The 26,028-nt window shown below is 44.5% G+C and overlaps 2 protein-coding genes across 5 annotated transcripts in view; one reads left to right on the forward strand and one right to left on the reverse strand.

Moving 5' to 3' along the window:
* LOC308068258 (serine protease inhibitor Kazal-type 6-like) lies at positions 1 to 20,749 on the forward strand. The gene is made up of 4 exons (XM_080398551.1): positions 1 to 128; positions 2,318 to 2,343; positions 3,182 to 3,294; positions 4,071 to 20,749. The coding sequence occupies exons 1-4, from the start codon at positions 71 to 73 to the stop codon at positions 4,114 to 4,116; spliced, it is 243 nt and encodes an 80-aa protein (XP_080254677.1). The 5' UTR covers positions 1 to 70; the 3' UTR covers positions 4,117 to 20,749.
* Positions 19,856 to 26,028, reverse strand: part of UBLCP1 (ubiquitin like domain containing CTD phosphatase 1) — a 12,243-nt gene continuing 6,070 nt past the window's right edge. For all 4 annotated transcript variants that reach the window (XM_080398545.1, XM_080398547.1, XM_080398546.1 and 1 more), the window contains exons 7-11: positions 25,848 to 25,885; positions 23,558 to 23,656; positions 22,980 to 23,096; positions 21,500 to 21,627; positions 19,856 to 20,878 (exon numbers count right to left, since the gene is read on the reverse strand). In XM_080398545.1, coding sequence (XP_080254671.1) covers positions 20,851 to 20,878; positions 21,500 to 21,627; positions 22,980 to 23,096; positions 23,558 to 23,656; positions 25,848 to 25,885 — 410 coding nt within the window. In that variant the 3' untranslated portion in view covers positions 19,856 to 20,850. The remainder of the gene's footprint in view (positions 20,879 to 21,499; positions 21,628 to 22,979; positions 23,097 to 23,557; positions 23,657 to 25,847; positions 25,886 to 26,028) is intronic.

The raw sequence follows: 26,028 nt of genomic DNA on the forward strand, positions 1-26,028 counted from the left end.
GTGGGCTCTGGTGCTGAGACAACACCTCCCGCCTAGATCGCTTGGCTTGGACTAAAGAGCTACCTGCAGCATGAAGGCAACAGGTGCCTTAGTGCTGCTCAGCTTCCTGCTGCTCTCTTTCTTCTCAGGTAAGTGATCTCTTCCCTAGCCTAGAAAAAAAAAAAAAAAACAAACCAAACAAAACCCAAACAAAAAAAACCCAACAACCGAAAAAAAACAACCCAAACCTTTCCTGACAACAACAAACTTTGGAGAGCCTTGACAGGCTTGAAGATAAAGCTGAGCAAGTAGAAAATATCTGCGGGACTTGCTCACTCATACGACATATTTCCACTCCTCGTGTGCCTCCGCAGTGAATAATGCAGCGGAGGTGTCACTGGGAGACAGAGCGAGCAAATTCTAAGCAGCTTTTTCAGCAAATATACCAAAGCAGTGTAATTATGAATTTTTGGTTCAAATGTACGCTGGAGAGTTTTCCTGAAGCAGTTAGAGAAGAAACTCGCTCACCTCAGGGTCATCAGCTCTTGTTTTGATCCTAAGCATCCTGGTATTTGGTGCTTTCCTTGGAGATGTGGAAACGTAATTAGATGAAAGTTTCAGCTTTCATTTATGTCGCAGAGAAAAGCTTGAAAATTAAATTCAAATGTCCTCAAGGAGTCAGAACAAAGAGGGCAAATTAAAAGGATCCAGCATTTATTTATCTGGAGATTTACACAGCTCTCTGATGGTATGGGGAAGCCGAGTGATGATTTTTGAACATATAGGTCACATCAGTGTTAGCAGTTGCTTGCGTCCAGATGACACAGCTCTGCAAGGTTTGTGGCAACAGTTATTGAAGAATGTGCAGAACAAGATTTATTTATACTTGCTTTACTGTGAATAATTTGAATAAAGAATTCACTTGAGAAAATTGCAAGCTGTGCATGGAGAAAAGAGGTGAATTACTTTGTACACATTATTCATTATGAAATATTCATCTGTCTTTAATTGAGTCTTAATTGGGACTGGGCTCCTTCAGAGTGCTGAAGCTTCCTTCCAAGGCCAGGCAGAATAGCAGCAAACTCTGTGATCTCCTATAAAATAAACAGATGTCAAGAGACATCATCACAGTGTCTTTTGTAGCTGCATGTAATATTTATAAAAGCTATTTAATGAGCTATTTTGTAAATAATATGCAGATAGCCATAGCAGTGACTTTCCAATTAAGGCAGCCTAGCCTAACCTGAGGACATGATAAATACAGCAGTGCTAGGGCTAAAAGAACAATGGGCAAAACAACTGGCAGAAGTAGGGTGGGTTGATGGATAATGGTCTGGTTGGCTGAGGGTTGGTTGGGATTTCCAGTGTGCGGGGGCCCAAGTGCAGGACAAGATCCTCCCATCTCCTGCCCCAGGTTCCCTCCTGCCCAGAGCCACCTGAGCAGCACCACGGGGACCCCGCTGACCCAGCAGGTCCAGCCTCGCTTCCCAACCTCTGCTACCCTGCTGCCAGGCGAGACTGGGTATGTGTCTCACGGTGCTGTGACCCAGATTCTGCAAATCTGTGTTCAATCCACCCTGGAGTGTCAGGCTCCCCCTTAGACATATCGCGGGGTCGCCGTGTCCTGCAGCTATGACTCAACCTACGTGCTTGACTGCAGTCTTTGCAGTGAAGAAATATAAAGAGGATGGACTGATTAGCTTCAAGCCCAGAGCCTGTGGTTACAGCGGGTATTTTTGCACTCCTACTGACCGGCACTGCCTGTTCTGCTCTGTGTCACCCTGTGACGTCTCTTTGTATCTCGCCCAGGATGAACTTGTTCTGGGAGAGTGTCTGGGCTGTGCTGTGCTGAGGGTGGCTGTCCAGCTGACCACAGGGTCTCCCTCTCCTTTTCCAAGTACGCTCTTGTTAGCAGTACCAGCCGGTTTTGTTGTTCAGAGGTGTAAGAGCCTAACAGCCTTAAAAGTCAATATGGCTTTAAAATCTCTGTTGAGCTCAGCTCCAGATCCGATATGGCAGCTCGTTTCCCCGGGAGTGGCTGCCTTCCAGGAGACTGGGTGATGTGTCTGAGGTGCAGTTAGCAGCTGAATGACTGATTATGTGGTATTTTAGTAACATTTTTCAAAAAAGCAAAATACTGAAAAGCAATTCAGATAATGTATTTCCTGTCCCCTCCTCCGCCGCTCAGGATGACAGCGTAGGGAAAACCTGGGGTGCGCTTCGTTGTGGCTTGTGTAAAGGGTTTGTGACTTTAGTTCAGCCTCTATCAGAAAATAATGCTGATGTGTAAAATCTGTTTGGTATTTTGTTGTTGTTTTTTTTTTTTTTTTTATTCCAGATGTAGCAGGTCAAGACATTGAAGAGGTTAGTGCAGCTGTTTCTGCTTACTGAATCTGCATTTTCTAGAGGAATGTTTTTGTAACCAGGATCTTGGTGCGTGGTAAACAGGTTTTAATGTCTTCTGGGAGCAGGTGGGTCCTTCCTAGAAGTCTCAACACTTTGGGGAGTTCACCACTGTACAGGGGATGTTACGTGTGGCCACACCAGCAAGTAGACCAGGGAAATGCTTCCCATGATTAGGTCTAGGGTGCTTGCACAGGGTTGTGTCTGTACACAGCACCACTTTTGTCCACTTTGCTCCACGGTCCAATCGTGTCATTAAAAAAATTGATTGTTGAGAGTGTTTTGTCTCCCTAAACAAAGTCCATCACTGGGACTTGTCCAGATACAGAATACCTGTACGTTTCCTGGAAACCGTTTCTAGTTCCCCATAGACTATGGTTTTCTCCTCCTTCCATTGGGAAGGCAGAAAGCTCAGCAAGCACCGAGCTGAGTGCACAGTTTCGCAAGATACATGAAGCCGTGCAGCAGTGAGCCAACTTGGTGCCAAATGTCTGAAAAAGCATCAGTGCTGACTCTTCTTCTACATGCCTAGGCTAATCCACTCCTGTCTTTGGGAGATCAAGACTTCTCCTAAGTGACAGCACTTTCCCTCCTCAAACATGTAGCAAAAATTCCCCTGAAACACTGCTTCTGCTCATTTCTGACAGGGCTCGCTCTTTCAGTAAACAGGCAGTATCATCACTGCTGCTTTAGTCCCCTTGTCAGAAAAAGCATAATTTTAGTGACCTTGTGTCCAATTTGGAAAGTGAAAGAAAGAGTATGGGAGTCCTGAAAGGTTTTTTTTAAATTTGTTTTGCAGATTTGTAGGGAGTTTGTAAACAGAAGCGTGTACTGCACGAGGGAGTCCAACCCTCACTGCGGCACGGATGGCATCACATATGGAAACAAGTGTGCCTTCTGCAAGGCAGTGCTGTAAGTGAAAGTAGAGGGGATTGAAATAACAGCGTTGACTCCATTTCCACGTATGTAATGATGTTCTTCATGGAGGGGAGGCCCTGCATCCAGGCTGTTCCTCTTGCATGGCTCAGCCCCCGAAACGTGCCAAGTGGAATATTTCCTCCTTGGAACAGAGCTGTGTGAATGCAAGTTAATTTTAATTCCTTTCTAGGCTTTGCACACTGCTGGTTGCCATACTGAGAGGCAGCACGGGGCCTGGGAGGCAACTGCAGCCCACCTGTACCTTCTGCACGCACTAAATTGATGCACATTTCCCACTGTGTGCCACAGGCTGCAGCTCTCACTGCCCACACTTCTGGATACTGACAAGTGTCTGGAGGAATGGGGGAGCTGAGCCATGCCAAATTATTCCTGAAAAGTCTTGAATGGACTTTGTGGAACAAGACACCAAAGCTCAGAGGAAGAACCTGAGTTTCTTCTTCTCCTGAGCTCTGTCACATTTTAAAGGAGATGCAATAGGAGCCAGCACCCCTGGACTGAATGTTCTTGCAAAACATTGTTTTTTCCTTAGCAGTCCTTAACATTTGCTGCAAACTCAAGGCTGCCTCATCCTAGGGGAAATCAGAGAAGAGCAAGGAGATGAGGAAATGGCTTGATGTTCCCTGTGAGGCACCGGTATTCACTAACATGAGTCAGGCAAATGGTCCTGTTTGGATGGATGAGCTCCTTGTCCCACACTGCTGTGTCTGTCGTACACTGCTTTGTCTAAGTCTGTCTTGCTCCTTTTACAGGAGAAGTGGAGGGAAAATAAGATTGAAGCACCTGGGGAAATGCTGAGTCCTCGCTGTCACTGAGCAGCAACTGCTGAGCCCCCGTCAGCAATGGCCGCAGATGCCCGTGCACGGACATGGGAGCAGCTTGCCCTCATCTCCGCCGTCTCTGCTCAATAAAATAAACCTCAGCACGACTCTTTGGCTGGATTCCTTTTTCTGTAATACCCAGAAAAGCACTTTGATACAGCCGTGCTAGAGCCTAATGCGTGGCTTTGCTATACTGCGCTATTACATCAACCTCCTCCTGGGAAGCAAGGCACTCCCCATGCCGGAGCAGCGATTCCCACGGCTCCCAGGGGCTGTGTCCTCCCGTCCCCAGCAGCCGTAGCTCTTCTGGCCTGTCCTGCCTGCCAAACTGGCACACGCTGGCCGGGCAGCCAAACAGCACAACCGCCTGTGGGCTCTTGCCCGACTCTCCCCATCCCAGGGGGTGGGTGACAGCGGGCGCCTTTATTCTTTACCCAGCCTCCGTAGGCATGTTCCTTCCTCTCTCAGGGGTTATTGTGGGAGGGTGACAGGAGAGCTGGTGAACAGCGTGACTGCGTATGCCTCATCTCCTTTGGAAACCAGAGACGAGCAAGCTGAGGCTAGGGAATATTGCTCCATTTAAGCCTGCAACAAGAAGATGGCAGGTGGAGGCTGGTTTCAGGCAGGAGCTGCAAGGCTTTTCTTTCCAAATCAGTCTCCTTCTTCTTCCTTCTAAAAGAACGCTTTGTCTTGGAAACTGTGAACTCACCAGCAATAGTTTCCTGCTGCCAAGTGGCTTCTCATGCTAATAAAATTATATTTAGAAGAACACCAGATTGTATGAAGTGTCAATAATTACCAAAAAAAGTATTCCCTGGAGGAGAAGAGCTGTGGGCTCCCTCTTCCCACCTCTAGGATACACTCTCCCTGAATCTTACACAAACCTTGATTTTCTAGGCACAAGTATTTGTATTTATTTACAATTTTTAATGCACATAGACTTTATTACTTTCTTTACCTTTTACACTGCTGCCCTCTCTCTTGATGCTGGCTGGAAACTCCTTCTTTGTGCAGACATGAGAAAATTAATCCAAAAGCCTCTTCCCATTCACTGTGCAAAAGTCACACAGGGAAATAATGGTGGCATCCTCTTGTTATAACATTGGCAGCAGATCAACGGGACACCAGCTCCTTCATGTTAAACACTTAACTTTCAAAGGGAGCTTTAGGTTTTATCATGAGCCTCAGGGGTCAACATATTTTGCAAGCACCTAAATGCTGAGCATCCAAGCCTCTGGACCTTGTTTGGACAGGAGCTTGGGTGTTTGCCTATCACGCCACAATCCATGCTTTGAACTCAACTGGGGCGCAATGCCTAAAAAAAGAGGCCTTAGCAATGTGCTTAGCACACTTAATGCTGGCTTCTCTTCTGATAACTCACATTTGTGATGCCAATCCTGGCAAATCTTTTGTCGTTTGGTAACTTTACAGGCAGTGTGCAGGTGGCAGCCAGCCAACACTTGAACCGTGCAGGTAAAATTCCGTATTGGATGGGTTTGGAGCTTCTCTTGGACTAGCTGTCTTTGATCCTGATATTTTTCCCACCCCAGCCTACAGGATTCTTGCAAAATCTGTCACCTTTTCTTGGAAGCAGACTAACCCTCTGTGTCCCAGGTTGTACAGCCAGGGGAAATGCATTTGTTTGGTTTCAGATTTGGATGTTACATTAGTAAATGCAACAACAAGACATCCAGAATGTTAACAAGATTGAGAGGAGCGAGAAGCATCTCCTGCACAAGGACAAGTGGTCATGAAGGACGTGTTGGCAAAGTGAGAGGGACGCCTTCATCAATCCTCCTGCCTGGAGCGGGATGACCTCCACATGTCCTCTCCTACCTGAGTTAGCCTGTGATGATCCTATTATGTTGTGTGGCTCTGGACCAGCACCATATTTGAAGCACGGGAGCAAACAGACCTCATTTTTAAGATGGAAAGCAACATTTTAATGAGGGGTGAGGTATGGTATACCTCTACTCCTGAGGTGGCCCTCAGTAACTCCAAAAATCTCACAGCATATTCCTGTACCTAATAGTTTTTAATCTGGAGGCTGAGATGACAAGGACGGATCACAAGAGAACAGAAACTGCAAAAGTTCGCTATTTGATAACCATCCTGTATTTTGCTCTTTCAGTGCAAACAGCAAATAAAAACACCTCTGCAGACCCAGCTACCATCTCCCCTATCTGTGCCAGGGACAAGGAGAATGGGAGTCATCTCCTTTGAGGAAATTATTTCCTCCAGTCAGGGAAACTTCCCAAAATTTCCTCCCCAGGAGAGGCCAAGAGAAGCAGCCCTACACGAACTGGACCGCTTCTGTCACAGCCCATCCTTCCAGCTGAGCGGGCACATCGCTCTGGTTAACCGATGAGGCAGTGATGCTTTGCTGGTGCCAGGTCTGCTCACTCTTGTTTTCAGGGTGCTGTACTCACCTTCCCAGCAGGGCTGATGGATGCAAGGACAGGAGCGTGGCAGTGGCCACAGGCCACACAGCCTGAACTCCCATCTGTGTCTGGCTGCTTTCCCAGACACATATGAAACCAGAATCCAAACCTTCAGCCACTATTCTTTCTTTGATTGCCTTCTTTCACCTTTTAAGTTATGTTGGGGTTTGGGTTTGGGTTTGGTTTTTTTTGACAGCTTTGAAAGCTGAGTGAGTCATGATAAATTTGAGATCCTTCTTCTATTAGAGAACATGAGCATCTTCCCAGCTTTTTCTGTTTCCAGGGAAGAAGGGGCAGAGGCTGGGGTGGGAGCTGCCCTAGCATCTCGGCTACTACCAAACCTGCCTCTTGCAGCAGAACAAGGGCCCTGTGCTCCCTGCGTCTCACTCATTCCTTCCTCAGCAGTTAAAATAACACAAGAATTAAATTTGTGCATGGTTGCTCTTACTGAAAGGAAGGCGTTGCTCACGTCTGAGCACCCTCCCGTGACCAGGCTATGCATATGGCAGAGGGCAAGGATGTATTTCCCTCTCACAGCTTCACTCTGCTGGTGATGCAGTTGATATTTTATTGTGTCCAGGCTCTTGGCCCATTTAACTTTGGCTCCACCACTTCCTCCTCCTCCTCCCCCAGCATAGGCACGTGTCACTGTCGCAACTCACTTGAATCCTCTGTCCTACTTTTTTCCCCTGACATTCACAGTGTTTGACAAGGCTTTTCTAGCTGCCATGGGATGATCTTAGGGTGGTGGTGCTGACTGCAGGATTCCCACAGCCTGGCCGGGGAGGAAGCTCTGGACTTGGTTATCATTCCACCCTCTTTTCCCTAAGGGAAGGCAGGCTGAATCAGGTGGGAAGGGACTTTGGTCCAACCTACTGCTCATGGCAGGGTCGATTCCGAGGTCCCATCAAGTTCCCAGGGCTTTATCCAGTCTCACATTGAAAACTCCCAAGGGTGGAACATGCCCAGTCTCCCTGGGCCACCTGTCCCAGGGTTTGACTCTCATTGTGGTAAAGAAATTTTTCCTTTTATCCTGTTTCAACCTCTTTTCTTTCAACTGTCTCATCTCCAAGCCATGCACCACCATGAGGAGCCTGGCTCCATCGGCTCAGTAACCTGCTCGTTAACTGGCAGGCTGCTCTTATGTCCCCCTGAAGCCACCTTCTCACCAGGCTGAACAAGCCCACCTCCCTCCACCTTTTCTCATGGAGCAAGTGCTCCAGCCCCCAACTCTCTTGGTGACTCTTCGCTAAATTTACTCCAGTTTTTCAATGCCTTTTTTGTCTTGAGGCAGGGCCAAAAATGGAATACAGGAGGCAATACTGAGCTATGGGCACAAGGAAAAGGATTGTTCAGGGAGTAAGTGGGAGAACTGTAGGAGTATTGCAGGGGACTGAACAGGTGTAGGTGGTGATGTTTGCAGGAAGCAGCAGGAAGGCGTCAGTGTGTATTTGGCCCTTTAAGGGTTAGAGAGCAGCTGAGCCTGCTCTGGGGTGAAACAGCTCACAGATTCTGGGAATCAGCTAACACGTCTCCCCATCCCCATCACAGCTGAAGGATTTAAACAGAAGTCAGGGGAAGCACTTGGCTGTTGTTACTGACTCCAGGGCAAAAAAAGGTGAATGTTTTTTTTGTGGTGTAAGAGTTTTGGTGTTTGGGGTTATTTTTGGTTGGTGGGGGGTTTTGTTGGTTAAGGTTTGGGGTTTTTTTTCCCCCTGAAATAAGCAGTGTAATTTAGGAGCTTTTCATAGGAGTAGCTGCAGTAATTATGGCTGGTGTTGGTGTCTTATAAGGCTGCTCTAAAAATACTGGGGAAGGCTTATAAAATGCACTTGGGAAACAAGTGTTACCACAATACGTAAAGGGAGAACAGAGGAGGCATAAGATTTACCCATATAGAAAGGCAGGTGTTGCATAAAGAGTTGCTTGTTTTGAAGCTCCGGTGATGAGATGGTGCTTCAAGGCACCTCTTTGGCTTTGACGCCCATGTGGCAGCGAGGGACAAGAGCTTTGATAAGGTCAGCTCCTCAGGTCTCTGGAGGGAGCAGGGCTTTGGCGGAGCTGCAACTGGAACTTGTAAGGTAAAAACTGAGATACGGCTGGGCCTGGAGGGATGCCCTGACCCACCTGAGGCTGGCCCCAAGCAACAGTGTCTGTGCTTGTAGCAGAGTTGGACCTGGTACCCAATTTGTGGAGTAAGGGTTCCCCAGGGATGCAGACAAGTGGTGGTGCCGTGTTAAACGGTGCTTCCCTTCCTGAGCTAAAATTGCCCATTATTTGGGAGTGAACAGAAATGTTGGTATTGTGTCAAGGGCTGGCTGTGATACTGCTGGCCTTCTTCCCAAAGAATGTTGTGCCTTCCTTTGGGAGGCTGATTTTTGTAGAGTCACCCTGTAAACACATCCTCCTGTCACCCTCTGTTTCTAGACCTACCTTTAGTCCTTATTCACAGTTACAACCGGCAAGCAGATGCTCCAGTTTGGCCTGATGATGATGCTGATGCCCCATTGCAGAGGAGCTAGGAGGGGCTGCAGGAGGTCACCTGCTCCGTCCCCCGGTCCCAGGCAAGGCGCAGCGCTGCCCAGCGCATCCCGCCCGCGGCAGCCCCGTTCCCGGGCACCGGGCTCCCTCTTGTGACCGCCGGGCACACGCCGGGACAGGCACCGCAGCCGGGGGTGATGCTCCGGGCTGGCCCAGAGGCTCATTTTGGAGAGGGGCCCTAATGGCCTCCTAGTGCCAGCCCTGGGGAGCAAGTCAGCACTGCTCAAACGAGCAAAATGCCCCCTTGGGAGCCTGACACCCTGCAGAGGCATGGCACGGCCACGGAGTTGCCTTTACCTGTTGACATTTTGCTTAAAATTAAGGGTGCCCGCAGCAGAGCTGTACACAAACAGTGACGGTTATTCACCCTCACGCACTCAACAGTTCCTCAGATTGCAGTACCCATCCTGTTTTCAGGGTGGGTGTCTGTATTAGCCTATTTTTGCTGAGCCAAACAGCTGTTCTTGTAACAAATTACAGTGACAGAGATCTGTGCAGGCAGGGAAACAGCGACCTGTCCTAGTAAATTGTTTCTGTTTGCTCCTCAGATCCCACCTCTCCCTCCCAGCTGCTGTTCTCCCTTTTCCCTGAGGCTGCTGTTGGCCAGGGTGCTCTGAGCCAGTTCCCTGTGCTCTTGCATGGCCCATCACCTCTCAGAGAGCTCAGGCACAGGGCACGGTCTGAGCACGTCCCCTTGATATGGTAGATTAAAGGTGGCTCTAATCAGTGATTTCCTCAGCCTGGGACTCCTCAGACTGCTCTCTTCCCCAGGGCATTGCTCACCTCTCCTGCAGACGCCAGGGGAAGAAGTTTGGGGGCAGAGAAATGCAGCTGAGATGAGCTGGGCTTTGCATCTCTGGGACTTGAGGACATCTTTTCAGTCTCTCATCTTTTTAATTTCCTCTGCTGCTGGATAAAAATATTGGGATTTAGCATTAGTGGTGGGACTTCAGGCCTGCTTGCTCCGCTTTTCCCTGAATGCACCTGAGGACTCTGTCTCTGTGAAGCTCTTCCCTCTGTTAATGCTGTGACAAAGGAGAAAGCCGTTGCCTATCCTTGTACCCAGGCAGCTATGGCATGGCACAGCTGCAGAGTGGGTGCAAGCCCCCTCCACCCTAACAGGGTCTGTTTGCTACTGAGGGTGCTCTGCTGTTGTGTCCTGGTGGCCTGTTCAGGTCCTGCTAATCCTCTGGAATGGTCCAGACCTTGGTGTTGTCTCTCCAAGGCCTGGCAGGTTGATGATGCTCTTCCTCTTGTGAGCAAATTGCGGGAGGGGGGGGGGGGTGGGGGTGCGTGCAGTACCTACGGTGGACACTGGATGCTGCCACAGACCGGGTGGATCCGTGGTACCGTGTCTGTTCCGCACAGTTCAGCTTTGGGCGCTGCTGGCACCAGGCTGCGGTTCTTGATGTGGTTTCTTGTAAAGCCCCAGCTCCTGGAATGCAGAGTGATTAGGTGAGACCTAAACTTCTACCTTACTAAAAATGTACATAAATACTTATATTTAAGCCCCTCTAATATGAGGGCAAATCATGATCCAGGGAGAAGGCTGAGAAAACTCAGGGACAAAAACTTGTTTGAAAAATCAGCGTGATGTTGTATTGCAGGGGACAAACATTTCCAGTGGGCTAAGCCCCAGGCCCTGTTTTGTTTGCAAGTCTGATTAGCCCTGGGTCATGTCATGCAAACGTTCCCCTGGTAGCTCCAGGGGCCCAGCAGACGTCACAGATGCTGAGACAAAAATGTGATCCTCCTTGCCAGCTCTGACAACAACCCTTATTCCTGCCTCTGCAGGGCTTTGCCCCTCCGGTTGCTCCAGTTGTGCTGGTGCTGCAGCCCTCCTGTTTGCATCAGCCCTGTGCCCTGGCAGGGAGCTTAGGGGTCTTTGATGTAACAGGAGCTGCATCTGCTCTTTTGGTTTGGTCTTGTTGGTTGTTTTTTTGTTTTTTTTTTTTTTGAAGGGGGAGCCCCACAAACTAGAACAGGGGCTTTTGCAGGTATATGTGCTTCTATCTGCATGTTTGGCCAAAATCTGTCATCCCCACTAGCATCCTGATATGCAGCAACTACTTGCAGCCTGTTTTTTAATATGAAATTTCAGGTGTATGGACATTAGCTCACTGCTCCAAGAATTTTGCCTGTTGTGATAACTTATTGCCAGCCCCAGTGCTGTGCTCTGGGGAATGGTCCCTATTCCAGGGTATGTGGCATTAGGCATCAGATGGGCATCTCCAGAGAAGAGCAGGGAGACTGGGGTGGCGGCAGGAGAAACCATTGATGTCCCATCCACATATAGACTGCAGGAGGGTTGTGGGTGTCTGTGCAGAGCTCATCCTGGAGCTGTAGGAGTGTCAGCCGTGTTTATTTGGAAGCGTGACATCAGGCAGTAAGGTAGCTATTCCCCAGAGTCAGTGAGAGAAGGTAGTTCCTGCTCCTTCTGTCTGGATACGGGGCCCTCCCTGGGTATGCGGGGGGATATCATACCAACGTTTTCAGGAGCAGTTGGCACTTTAGTGGTGCTGAAGGCCAAGGGAGGTTTCCAGCCCTCATGGGCAGACTTCAGGGGGGCAGTGGGGTGACCCTGCCCTTTACCTACACCAGTACTAGCCATGGCTGGTGGCACCAGGACCCGTGCCTGTAGTGCCAGAGTTTTACTGTTGACTTCGCTGTAACAACAGCTGTATCTGGTAGGTTTTTAAAACTAGGACTCTGCTGCAGGCCCCCCCGCAACAGGCACTGGAGCCTCCCTAGTTAGAGGCACAGCGGCGCAGCTAGGATGGCTCCTGGGGAGCTGTGCTGCTGCTGCCAGCACAGTAAGAATAGGTTGGGGGGGGTGAGTGGGGTGGCAGGGAATTCTACCTACTCTATAGCAAAGGGTAATGGTTAATGTCCTGTAATATGCAGCCCATGTCCTGCTTCTTAATTTGATTTTTATGGTGATATTGGGAACAAATGTGTTATGGAGGAAGTATTAATAAGTTTCCGCTTTCTGGAAAATGGAAGTCAACATAGGACAGGGATAAGGGGGAATGTAAGGAGCAGATAAAGCCACACATAGCATGGTAGGGAGTGCTATTTATGTGGGTGTACAGACAGCCCTTGGGGTGGAAAAGCCGTCTTTTCAGCTAAGCCTGGAGGGGAAAGCACTGGCACAACTGCACATGCCTTCATGCTACAGAAAACATGCAGACTGGGAAACCTTGATATTTCTTGCATGAAGTTAAATTCAGTGAGCGGAGTCTTGCAGGGCAGTGAAGGTTAGCTGAGCTAGCCTGTGTGCAGTTCATTCAGCTTTGACTAGTCAAACCTCACTGCCCCTGGAAAGCAGATCCATGCTGTTGAGACAGGAGGCATGACAAGGTGTAATTAGAGATGAGCTTTAACCCCTGCTCTTAGCAAATGAATAGTCCTTGGTGATGGTACTTTGTTAATGAGAATGAAGTGGAAAGCACTTGAGCTTCCCTGCTGTGCCACGGCTCTGTTACTGCAGTGTTGGTGATGGAAATGCAAGAACCAGAGAGGACTGTCAGGGATTTCCCTTTAAAAAGAGGGAATGTGTGGTTTAGGGACCGGAATGGGGTCAGTCTGGATGTCTGGGGTAGAGGAGCATCCTCGTCCTAAAGCACTGTGCCAGCAAGCAGGAAAGCTGGGCTTCTTGGGGCAGTCAGAGGTTCTCTCTGCCTTCCTGGGCAGTGCTGACTCTGAAGGGGTTTGCTGGATTTTCTGCCTTGTAGGTAAGGGGGAGCGGCTGCCCTCAGCATTGAAACAGGGAATCAAAAGGAGCAGAAGCCTCCCTGATCAGCCCTAGGGGTTTTGTGGCTGTGGCCTTTCTCTAGCAATAGGAGGAGGTCTCAGACACCAGGCATGGGGATGAAAGCAGACATGATGGTCATGGGGAGATGAGTGTCCATGGCACGGCTCTAGGACATGACTGTGGGTATGGACCTCTCTGCCCAGCTACTGCATCCCTGCAGCGTGAGCAGGGGCTGAGGGGAGGCAGGATGGCATGGACCTGCAGACACCCCTCCAGCCTTGCTCTGGCGCTTTCAGGGCACATCTCTGTTGCCTTGAGGAACGTCCTGTTGTGCCCATGTTTCACCATAACTTAGGAATGGGAGAAACAGCACTGATCCATGGGTCAAGGTATAGTTTGGGCAAATACACTTGTTGCTAGGTCCTTGTAGGGCCAGGGAGACTGACACTGGCTGCGTAAACCCCTGCCCAGTGCTGTCCTTACTAGGTGAGATAAGGTCACTCTGTGCCGTCTCCTGCCCTTGCAAAGCTGGTGCAATCCAGCCGTTGCATGTTAATTGGCTCTGGCAGAAGCTTTAGCTTGAAAGCTCCTGTCTGGTTTCCTTCCCAGCCTTTAGTGCTTTGCTACAGTGCTTGTCCTGTGCCTGGCCCCAGGCTTCTGCTCAACCCTCTGCAAAGGCAAGGCAGTAAAGGCAAGGGGTGTAAAGCTCAACTGATTCTTCTGCAAGGTAGACCAGTGCTGGAAATTCTGCCTATAAGCATCTATTTGCCCTGCTTACTGCCTAAGTAGTCTGATAACTTAGTAATGTTGCTGGTCCCTGGCTTGATTCACGTTTCTTTGGAGGTAATACCTTTTTTCCTTTTGTAGTTTCTGGAATTGTGCCCTGGTACTTGACTGAGTCATGCTGTGTGGATCTGTAATTATCTGTGTTACCTACCTATCCATTAAGGGATTTTATATGTTGATCTCAGGAGGTCTAGTGCTCATTTTGATGTTTTCATTTTGCCAACTGCTGTTAACCTCTGCATACACTGTCCTGGGTTAGCTGCAAGATGAGCAGGGATGCAGATAAGCAATTTTCCCTGTCGGTCTCTTCCCTAACTCACTCTTATCTCTGACTCCCAGCTGCGTTTCCAGCACCCAGCTGATGCTTCTGGACCAGCACCGAGTTGTGCAGCTCTTGGTTTATGTGCTCCAACACATCTTTCCATGCATCGGAGAGTAACAAATGGTTCTGCATCAGTGACGTAAGTTTAACTGGACCACTATTTTATAGCATCCCTAAGTTTAAAACCAGGCAAACTGTCATAAACTTTGTCAGGGATTGCTGTAACAAGTGACAAGCCGTGAATCTGTTTTATCAGTGACAATAGTACCATTTCAAAGCTGCATGGGTGCATTTCAGTTTCAGAAACCTGTGTGTTAAATAATTTACTGGTTGCAAAACTAAACCTACCTAAATTTTACTCAGTTTTGGTTTATCGAAAGTAAATATGTTTTCAGAGACTTGTCTGATACTTTTCAGTGAACCGACCAAACCCATCATCTCAGATTAAGCAAAAAAATTCGCTTTAGGTTACTTATTAAAATGTAGGACTAATTTAAAGTAGAAATGTGCATACAAAGTGTAGTATTTTGATTCTGCTTAAAGAAGGCAGAATTTTCAATTATTTGCCTGCTTTGTTCCAGCTGCAGCTACTCACTAAATTGAAAACAAAGTAGTTTAATAGTTCCTGAATGTGTTTATCTGAACTAATCCATTGTTTTGGGGGTTGGGATATTGCTTAGATGTAATTACAAACCCGCCTACACCTGAAGCTCAGAATTTCCTTCTTTTCAAGCGTCAGACACACATTATTTAGTTTTTGTTATCCTTTGTTATAGAAAAAGGCTTTACAACATACCTTTTATGTCTAGTGACATGTGTAAGGGATAATCAGATTTAACAAAACACATTATCATTTTCATATCTGAGGCAGTTCACACTTTTCAAAAAATGTGTTCACTTTGGTCCTGATTCAAGGAACAGCCATCATTAGGACAGCAGAGGGACCCAAAAGTGCATCAGTTGCTCTTTAAGCATGTGCTTGAAATTCTGCTCCTGCTCACCTACTGAACCGGTGCTTGCAGTTCTCGCTGCTCACAAATGTCAGATAACCACGTATGTCATGAAATGTGGGCTGAATACAGAAAGCAAGGTAAGGAATCAGTAAGCTTTGCAAAATACAATTCTAGAGCCATCTCAGCTTGCCCTAGGTGTGTCTTAGATAATTTTACTGGAATTTGTAAATTGCTTACATTATTCTTCCTGTGCCACCGTTTGTTCTTGCAGTATGACCCAAACTAGGGGAAAACACCTGAGGAATAAAGGGTGATGCTCACCAGTGGAGCCATGGGCTTGTAGTACATCAATAATATACAGAACACTCGGTCATTACGATACCACAGCACGCTGCCCATGGAGCATTTAGAGCCCACTGTGCCAATGAAGCACAAACTGGGAGACATGATACACATCCACACCAAGAGGCTTTTAAGAAAGGAGGGAAAAATTCTAGAGCACTGCAAAAAAGATGGGAAGGACGTTTTTTAACTGCAGTATTACTATGGGAACATGCTCAAACATAACTCCAAGTGTCAAGGCTGAGCTTGTTCAATTTTTATATTAATCTGTGGACGCTTCCTTCTAATACGAAATAATTTAAAACAGTTTTCTGAGCAGCCGGTGAATCAGCCACTTGCACCCAGCTGTCTGGCTCTGTGGTCAGTGTTCAGGAGGAAGCACAGCAGATCCAACTCAAAACCCAGGGGCTGAGCTTGTAGCAAGTAGAACAGAGTATTAGCTCAGACTGTTGGAGATAAAAATCCTGATCAAATTTGAAGGTTGAGGTGTTTGGCTGGAGCGTTTACATTGAACTATGACTTCTTTGATTCTCTGATCCAGAGTTTGACTTGCCTTCCTCTTGTCCTGGTTTCAGCTGGGATAGAGTTCACTTTCTTTTCAGTAGCTGGTACATGTTTTGGATTTAGCGTGAGAATGATGTTGATAACACACTGATGGTTTCAGTTGTTGCTAAGTAACGCTTATACTAAGTCAGACTTCTCAGTTTCTTAGGACCTGCCCTGCTAATGAGAAGGCTGGAGGGGCACACAAAACTGGGAGGGGGCACGGTTGATCTCAGCTCGTCAAAGGGATGTTCCATACTGTAGGTCAAATTGAGTATATGGACTGGGAGAGCTGGCCAGGGTCTTTGGGTGGCTGCTGGGGACTGGCTGGGCATCGGGTGGTGAGCCACTGCATCGTGCGTCACTTCTGGGTTTTCTTTTTTTTCCTTTTGGATTTTATTCCTCTCTCCCACTCTCTCCTTTTCAGTTGTTGTTGTTATATTTCATTTTATTTCAATTATGAAATTGTTCTTGTCTCAGCCCACGAGTTTTACCTTTTTCCCAATTCTCCTCCTCCCCATCCCACCGGGGGAGGTGGGCAGCTGTGTGGTACTTAGTTGCCAGCTGGGGTTAAACCACAACACTCTCAAGAACAGCATAAATAGTGAAGAACAAGGCTTTCACTGTTAAATACCAAATGCTTTTACACAAGAGGTGAAGATATTTGGGCACTAAAAGTCTGATGTAATAACCTTAGTGTTTCAAAACGTCAAAGTCAAAATCTCCCGGGGTGTTGCAAGGGAAGGAGGGCACATCGCTCGGCAGCAGTGACCACGCAGGCTCTGCTGGATCCAGGTCACCCTGCCCCCTTGCACACAGGAGTTGCAGCCAACCCAGGCCCCTGCCATGGTGAAAATCATAAGAGCTGCTCCTCTGTGACATATAAACACCTTGAAAAATGATGTTGCGTGAGCAGAGTGGGTGTGCGATGCCAACTGGACAGCTGGAATAAAAAAGAATTTCCAATCCAGTGTTAATGATGCGCTTCCCTCTGCTGTGCCCACCACACCCAGAGGGCTAAGAGCATTATGCAATTCAAGAACAAGCTCCCTTTGACTTGTACCCATTATTTCTTAACTGAAAATGAATTGGTGGGAAAACTATTTGCTAGGAGAGACACGGAAATTAATGGCATGGCATTGTGTGTGTCTGTGTGTGGCAAGGAGACATGCCAGGCTCTGCACAGACTCCTGAGAACTAAATGAGCATCCAAGTGCTCACAGTATCAAAGCAGCATCAAAGTATCTCCAGAGATGAGAAAACTTTCATAAATAAGCATAAATAATGAAAAGCAGGGATGTATGAGAATGCTCATCAGTATAGAAATAATTTTTAAATCCTCTATTATAAAACAGCCAGAAAAAGGCTGATGTATGAATGGTGGGGTTGAAGCCTCGTGTGATTATCAGGGATCAAAAAGATAATGGGGGCTAATACAGCTGGGCTGGGAAATAAAGGTCTAAAGTAGTGTGGTCCAGCAGATAAAGCAAGGAGAGGAAAACTGAGCACTGTAAGCCATCACAGCCACATTTCACTATTCTATAGGAAACACCAAACAAATTGTTTATCTCTCGCCATGGGGCAGTTCTTCCAGACCTTGAATCTTCGAGCCTTGTACACCTAAAACATGTCCTTATTAGTGGAGAGCCCTTTCAAAGCACAGATGGCAGTACAGTACTCTGGTAACTTACGGCTGTCACAAGATATTGTTAATCTTACTTACATGAGAAACTCATAACACTTGAAAGATGTACCTTGTCTTCTCCAGGATAAATCAGTATTTTTCTCTTCTAGTCCTGTTATTCTCTCCTTCAGTATTTCCTTTTCACTGAAGTCTTTCTCCATCAGTCCCCCAGCCAAAGCACTTCATCAGCACCTTACTGCTTGTGGTCGCCCATGCTAACGCCAGCCAGCACCAGCTATAACTGCTGCAGTGTCAATAGTGAAACATCAGAGGATTCTGCCCTCTGACACTTCTTCATCCAGCATTTCTTGTTTTAAGCAGCTTTAATGAATTAAGAGAACTGTGTGCTTTGCTTTACCCTCTGAAACAGTTTCTACCTAGGCTTCATCGTATTGGTAGGAAGTGTTCAGCACTTCTCACATCAGTCTTAAATATATTCGGAATAGACAGAGTGGAAAATTGTCTTAAACCCTTTGGCATCCACTTGCTGTCAGTTGAATGTCAAGTCAGGAATAAAAATTGGCAACTAGCTGTAGATTTCGCAGTCATGCAGCAGGATTTGTGGAGCTGAATTTGCAGTTCAGCTCTTGGCTTCAGCTGTCACTCCGTGTACCTCCAGTGATGAGCATTCATGCCACAGTGAGGCATTAGAGTTGTCAGATATCCAGAGCTTACAGAAATAACTTCATTTTAAAATGGACTGTCTCTTTTGGTATGAACAATCAGACAGAACAACATACAAAATGTTTGACATGTACTGGGAGCCCAGTACAGTCACTGATACATGAAAATATTTGGGACGTTTCAGACTCCATTTAACGCTTTTCCAGATTTTTGCAGAACGGTAAATTGAGCTCTGTAATTAAGCCACATGCTCCCTCTCTTTGATAGTGCTTTAAACCTATTTCTTCTAACAGAGATTGCGAAGCTATTGATCAAATACTTTTCAGGGGCCTTAATGCAATCTAAAAGGAAACTAAATGTTAACAGGGAGCAGCAAGGCTTTAAACTTTGCTGATGATCGTTATTCCTAAGGCTCAACTACGCTTTGGAAATACAAGTAGGTCAAAACTGCCTTCTCTATTAAAAAGGAGAAATGCAAAATCAGGAGAGGTGTTTTCCTCTGAACTTGAGCATTATTTTGGGGCTAAGCAGAAAAGTAGCCACTTACTCCTACAGTTGTACTAAATCCTGGTAATTTGGCACAGAGTAATATTGTATACATAGCCCAGAGGAGTCATGTAGTACAAACATGAGAGCTGTGCTGTTTTGGCCAAAGTTTCACCCAGCAGTGGTTAAAGGGGAAGCATGCAGGCTTGGCTGCTGAGTGACCCGCTCTCATCTTCCTCAGAACCTGCAATTCTTCTGTTACCGATACTAGACCTTCCTAGCCTATTCCCTTTAGCATCTGGCCATGGACTTTGCCTCCATAGCAAACCATGGCAACATACTAGAAAGGGGAGTGCACATCTACTACAGATCAGTAAATATTCTGAAATTCTGGGATGGAATCCCAGTGCCACTGAGACCAAAAAAATAAAAAATCAAGATTTTTCTTTTTAAATGTTCCTTCTATAAAGCAAAAGGCAGGCATATTGCTCATTCACTAGAAAGCTTCTGTTTGTATGCCAACATTGAGCAAAAAGATAGGCGCATGTTTAAATACATTCCCTTGGATCGTTTTTCTCTATCTGGCTAGCACAACAAACTATAGGCGATTCAAGTGCTATACCTTGACTTCTTTCAATTGTTTAAATTGAAAAGTATCCTAGTACACAGCATACCAGTCCTATATTCCAATATCTATGCTGCTGCAGCCTTTCTAGGCAACAGATCACGGTTCTGACCTCAGGGACTACATCTGCGCCGTACGTACATGAGTGAGTCAGCCTTCTAGTTCAGGAATTAGTTCTAAGAGACGCAACTTCAGAAATTCACCCTCCATACTTATCTAAAACAAAGATTTTTATGCATCAGGTTTCTGGTTTACTAGTTTAAAACGCAGCTTGGGTTGGCACTAAGCCACAAAGAGCAGCGGGTAAGAAACTGTATATTTTGTGACAGGTCACTGAGCCGGAGCCTAGCGTGCTCATCTTAACAGCTCATTTGCATCTGCTGTCCTGACATTCTGACATTTGCTGTCAAGGTTCCTTTCCCGGGCAGCTAGGCGTTTCACTATTCGACACCACTGCCCTAATCTGTAGCAGCGCATACCAGTCTCTTACTTAACTAGCGATGGAAAATCAGTGTCCCTGGAATCCAAAGAAACACCCCAAACCCCCCAAAATTAAGACCATCAATGGCTTTTCTATTATGCAAACTAGATACTCAAGACAACATACAACACAAATTATGAAAAAGGTATTTATTATTTACACAACTGCTATAGTTCCTTAAGAACAATATATACCATTTTTATTTGAAAGGGTCAGTCTTCTTTCAAATACATGAACTGCATAATGCACAACTGTTGGTAATGCCAAACAGCAGTCACATCACACTTCTATAGTGCAGGCATAAGCAGCGCAAGTAAATGATGTTTTAAGAACAGTATGGCTGAATATTGTATTTAAACACAGTGTTTGCACTTCGACAAGATTTAGCTAGAAGAGAACAAGGGTTTTGTTCATGCTTTGTTAGGAATGTGACTTTCCCATCTGAGGTTTAAACCCTTTATCTGACGTATGATAATTTTTCAGGCAGACTGCTTTTCACTTACCAAATAAGAGTGGGTTTCTCTCCCTCAAACTTCAACCTTTTGTTTTCCAGTAAACACTGCTTTATAGTACAATTCACACACTGGGGTAAATTGGCCACAGAGGTGGTACTTTCTCATCTCACTGTCTTGCACAGAGAAACACTGACATACTAATACATACCAAACTTAGACAACTTGTAATTTATAGACTTAAATACTGGAATGGGAGAGGGAGACTGTCTCTAAAGATGGAGGGAATAGAGGGCTTATACAATTCATACACTGCCAAGGTTGGCTCCTTACTCAACTTTTTTGGTCTAAATTTTTTTTTCTAGTTTCAGAATGGTTTTGGTCTTTAATGGTTATGGTTGTACTTCGGCAGCAAAGGAGAGGAAAGTATTTTAAGTAGTAACACCAGAACAGAATGCAAGAAAAAGTAACTGACTTGTTTCTCCCACTTTGAGCTTATTGCTGTGATCTTTTAAAAAAAAATACCCACAACCAACCAACTGGAAGACCAAGTATAGCAGTCATTCTGGCATTGGATCCAGTGTCCAGCACTATTATAGTCTAGCGTAAAAGCAAGGAAAAGTCCAATGATCTTAGTTATGTTCCCTTCAATTCAGTGCCACACAATTTTATTAGCGTTATTGTCCTTGCTTCTTTGAAAGATACCTGAAAGAAAAAAGTTTTTGACAAAATAAGAGGTAGGGACAAATAAATCAGCTTCAGCTAATCATTATCTAGCAAGAATCAGGATGCTGACTGGTACCCTAAGCATCTGGAAAACTCTTGTTCATAACACAGTGACTTCTGTTTCAGAGCTGACGAATACTGTAATGCCACACAACCTGCACAGCACCCGAGAATCACACTGTAACACGCCGAACCTCTGAAGTAACCACCAGAAAAGTTGCCTTGTAACAAAGGACCTGAGATCTGACCTGACAGCCTAACTTTGTAGGGGTGGAAAGACAGATTTCCAGGGACCAGGTTCCTTAAAAAATGCTTTTCCCTTTGGGAAGCATAACTGCCTCATTGAAAACAACCAGCAATCCTGAACACTGGAGAAGTATGGAAAAACAGTCCTTGGTGCCAAAATCTTACCATTGTAGGGAGCCAGCCCAAACAGTATAGCCACATTAGAATTCTGCTCAAACTAAAGGACCTTCAAAACTGTAAGTGATGTCAAAGTTCATCAGCTCAGTTGTTTCCGGACTTTGTACAAACAACCTCAAGCAAAACACAGTGGGGTCAGGGACAGAAGGAAGAAAGAATTTTGGCTTTTTTTCTTACCTTTCCCAATGTTTGTGGTTCAGCTCCAAAAAGTCATCTAATTTTGCTATTTCTTTGAGGTACTGAGTGAGCTTTAGAAGTTCCTTGTCTTTATCCCGATTTAAATGTGCTTTCATAAAAGGCCTTATCTACACAAAATAAATAAACTGGGTATAACCATTTTCTCAAAGTTAGAAAAATGCTTTCAATTTTCTACCATTTACCACCTAATTAAAATATATTTTCAGTACTATGCCAAGTTACAACTTCTCTTAGGTAAGAGGAAGAAAACCCTTTTCCATTAGTGGCCACATCCAATTTGTCTTATTATTCATACAAACTGGACTGTAGGGTTTTTGCCTTGCCTGTCCAGCAGGAAGAAATTTGTTTTATCTTGCACTGCTTCAAGACTTCCCCTCCCAGTCAGACAGAATGATAAAATTATCTGGAATAGACTGCCACATTTCCTGATATGATTTCATAGACATTTTTGCTGGAGAGGGGTTTTCAGCTTTGCCTTATGAGTCGTCTGGGGTCACTGGAACCAGAAAATCTTTTTTTTTTTCTTTCAACAAAAAGCATTTGACTACAATCATAGCTTCTATTAAAAGAGATGTCAGAAAAAAAGCTTATCTGACAACTGCTTTAAGCTTGGAATACGTTATACCTGTGCATTTTTTTAGTGATTCAATGTTCTTGTCTACCGTTGTTAACATTTTGACAAACATCTTTCAAATCTGAGTTAGGGGGAGCTCGCTGGTTAATCTTCTCCCAGCAAGATCTTTGCTAGTCTTGATTCCCCTAACACTGTACAGTTCCAATTAATATCTTGCTAGATCTCATCAATTGCTATCCTCTTCACACCATGGATACTTTCAAAGAAATATCATACTGGATTTCTGCGTATGAAAACATTTTCTTTTTTAAGAAATGTATGAGCGTTCTTTTAGTACCATACCACTGTACCATCATATATAAGTAGAAATCTAAGTTGCGTTCTTGTTCAGAACCAGGACTGTTGACAATTTTATAAAATGAATTATTTGCTCTTCTGCAATCAAAATGGCTTGAGGTATTATTTCCCAGAACAGAATGCTTGCTATTACATTGGCATACTACCATGAAGTACAAACACTTGTTGTTTGATTTATTTTCAGAATAGAACTGCTCTTGAGATTGAACATCACATATTTCAATGGTGCCTGTCAGCAATGCCCAGCTTGATTATGGCGCACAGGTATAATTTAAGCAGACAACATAATTTCATTGATTTTGGTAATCTCTTAAAAGCTCACTTAATAGTGAAACAAAGCTTATTTAATACTACTATTGGGGAGATAACAGTCTAGACAAAAGGCAAATTAAATAAAAAAATACCATAAAATATGCATCTTTGCTAGTTAGGAATAACCTTTCTTTATGATACAGCAGAGTAGTATGAGAAAGTACTACTTGAGGTATAAGAAAAATGTAGTAATAAACAAATTCCAGTTTAAATTACCTTGAGTCCATTTTGTGGATTCATTAGGAAGTTTCGGCCAATATCATCAAACATAATAGTATTTTTTTTGCTGTAATATTCTGAAAATTTCCCCCAGATAACACCAAGAGGCTTCACCTGCAAAAATAACACATACAAGGCACCTGAGGTAAATCAGATCATATGCAGGAGATGAAAATACAAGTCTATAGGAACTTGAGTCCAAACTTGAATGGATACTTGTATTCTGTTGCTAAAAAATTAGCAGGTAGTTGGGCTTTAGCAAGGGAAGAGATGTGAAACAGTAGAACACACTAAATACACTCCATTCCCCCCCAAGAAAACCTTTCTGTTGGCACTAGATTTTCTTGCAACAGTTATCTATTATTTGATTAGAAAGCAGCGTCATCCAAATGTGCTACTCAAAGTAAAACATTAATAGAGAATTTCAGTATCAAAACCCACAAATCTATGCTTCCAAGACCTTACAATTTTCTTGCATGAAAACGTCAGCACAACTTTATTGTTGAATATTTCAAAGGGGTATGATAACATGTCAGTTGCATGTAGAAAAAGATCAAGAAAAAACAGGTACTTACATCTATTAGTCCTCTTCTAGGAGTGTGCACTGTTATCATGGCAGCACTGTCCAGCATGAAAGTTATCTTGTAGTTTGCATTGGTACTCACTCCAAGCTCCTGCAGACAAAGATTTATTACTAAAGCTTCTAATTATGACAGTTTTACTGCTGGTTTTATTGAACCACAATTATAATACATTGTTTGTCAAAGGGTGAGCTGCTGAGGATTACCAGAGACACACTAAAAATAGGTATCGGGGGGGGGGGGGGGGTGTTAAAATTTTTTTTACGTAACGAGAATCAAAAAAGGACACCATTCTACCAAGAACAAAACAGCTGATAGGAATTAATTTTTGCAGTGTTTACTATCAGAAACTTAACAACTGATGTCAGCATAAAATCAAAGCAACTTTGCGGAAAAGGCAAAATACATAGGTCTTGCCCATACCTCCATGCATAATCTTTCACAAGTTTTACATGCTGCAATTTTACTCAATATTTATAGCAAGGATAGCAACTGTGTACTGTCTGCTTTTTGTTTCTTCTAGTACGTTGCAACAAGTCACAGCCCAAAGGCAGTAACAGTTCATTGTTCTCGTTTCCTCCTACCCACATCCAAGACAGCCAATGTTAGTCAGAGATCTGTCAGTTTTCACTTTAAAGATCTGATAACTCCTGAAATAAAGACTCTAAGGAAAACATCCTTTCTAGAAATAAAAAACTTTGACTAGATGAGAGAGCATAATTTCCATTTCAAATCCTTTCTAAAGCTGAGAAGTGATAGTAAAATCTGCTGACATGTTATAACATAGATACTGCTGACAGTTTCTGGTGCATTCAACAGCAGTAATAAGCAAAGCAGAAAATATCCACTGCAACAGCTCTCTTGGAAATAGCCAGCCACACTTAACTGATTTGCTTTTACTTGAAAAAGTGAATCTTGCAAATGAAAAGTGTGAACTGAAAAAACTAGCTGTTCTAGACCATTTTAATTCCAGGCATAAATAGATGGTAAATGAGAGATTAAACTCTGTTATCTGATACTCCCTTCTCTTTAATGCTGTTCCTCCTTTGTAGTTTAAAACAAAAGCTTAAATGCCAAGAACTTTTTGTTCCCTGACAAAAAGTGAGACCTTTAGAGGTAAGCACCCCTGGTGCTATCAGTTCAAGGAGAAACAGCAGTTGGCATCTAGTGGTAGGAATCTCAGCTGATCAAGGTCCAGGAGTAGGCATAGAAAGGTTGTGACTCAGTAACATGTGAAAGGGCTGGAAAAGTGACCTAGAAATTTAGAAAGGCGACCAGCACAGGGGGAGCAGCCCAGTTTTGAACAATGGTTTTCCACAAGATTGAGTCTTAGCACTACACTGATGGACACAACATAAACAGAGACGTAACAATGCCACAAGTACCATGTTTGTAAGGCTCAACACTGATTTTACTTGCACGAACTCAACTTCCTAGTTCTAGTTAAAGGTTCTCATTTCTGAGATCACTCTGAGGCATTTTTTAGCTAGAAAAACTGTAGCAATTCATTATTTTGAGGAAGAGAACACTGGGAAATGTGCTTTGCTCTGTTAAAACCTGAAATGGTTAGTCTATCACAAAAAGTGGAGATACAAAAGCTTAAATTTGGAAAAGTTTTCCCTGAAATGGAAACAAGTATGATTTATAAGCATGAAAAATCCCAATCCACCAAGAAAACATACAGCAATTCTTAGTAAGCTCATTAGATTTACAGCTAAGCCTGACTGCAAATATGTTTACCACTAGGTCAGCTGTGCAAAACTGGCTAGTTGCCTGATTCACATGCAGAAGAAACTAGGATTGAAAGACGAGCTCTTACGGATGTTTAATAATGCAGAGGAAGCAACAGAACCACACAGCTGCAAGAGGTACAAGATAAATATGAAAAGAGTTTCCTCTTGATAACCTACTCCAGCATGCAACATCTGTCCTCTTCTTTAAAAAAAATGCTATTACACTGAAAGACTAGAACTCTATAATTAGAGGTAAGACGAATGCAGCTGCGAAGGCTGCATGACTAATCTAAGTTTCAGCAGGTACTGACTTGTGTTTAGTAACTAAATTTAGCACTTACTGCTGATAGTTTGTATGGAATTCTAAAATTAGATTTAATCCAGTTTTGGGACAAAGATAATTTAAAATTACTATGAAGATTTTAAAACCTCAGGTTTTGACTTGTACAACTTCCCCAGTTGTTAGCCTGCTCTATAACACTAAGCATGAATCCAAGTACTGAATAGCTAGCCAGACTAGAAACAAATTACACGTTTTCAGAAAAACTTACTTTCATTTTAGCTTCAATCCACTTCATATTAGTAGCAGCTGAAATAAAGAGGAGAAAACAGAAAGAATACTTTATCAAAATAAGTCATTGACAGGCAAAAGAGAAACAAGCCAAGGAACTGTTCACTTAACACACCATATTTTTACAAAAAATTTATTTCAGAAAGATCCATCCTTCTTAC

The sequence above is a fragment of the Falco punctatus genome, assembly GCF_963210335.1.
Source record: "Falco punctatus genome assembly, chromosome: 8".
Lineage (NCBI taxonomy): Eukaryota > Metazoa > Chordata > Aves > Falconiformes > Falconidae > Falco > Falco punctatus.

Coding starts and splice junctions, on each gene's coding strand:
- LOC308068258 (XM_080398551.1), top strand. CDS start 71: ATGAAGGCAACAGGTGCCTTAGTGCTGCTCAGCTTCCTGCTGCTCTCT. Junction 129..2,317: donor GCTGCTCTCTTTCTTCTCAG/GTAAGTGATCTC, acceptor TTTTTATTCCAG/ATGTAGCAGGTCAAGACATT. Junction 3,295..4,070: donor GCCTTCTGCAAGGCAGTGCT/GTAAGTGAAAGT, acceptor CTCCTTTTACAG/GAGAAGTGGAGGGAAAATAA.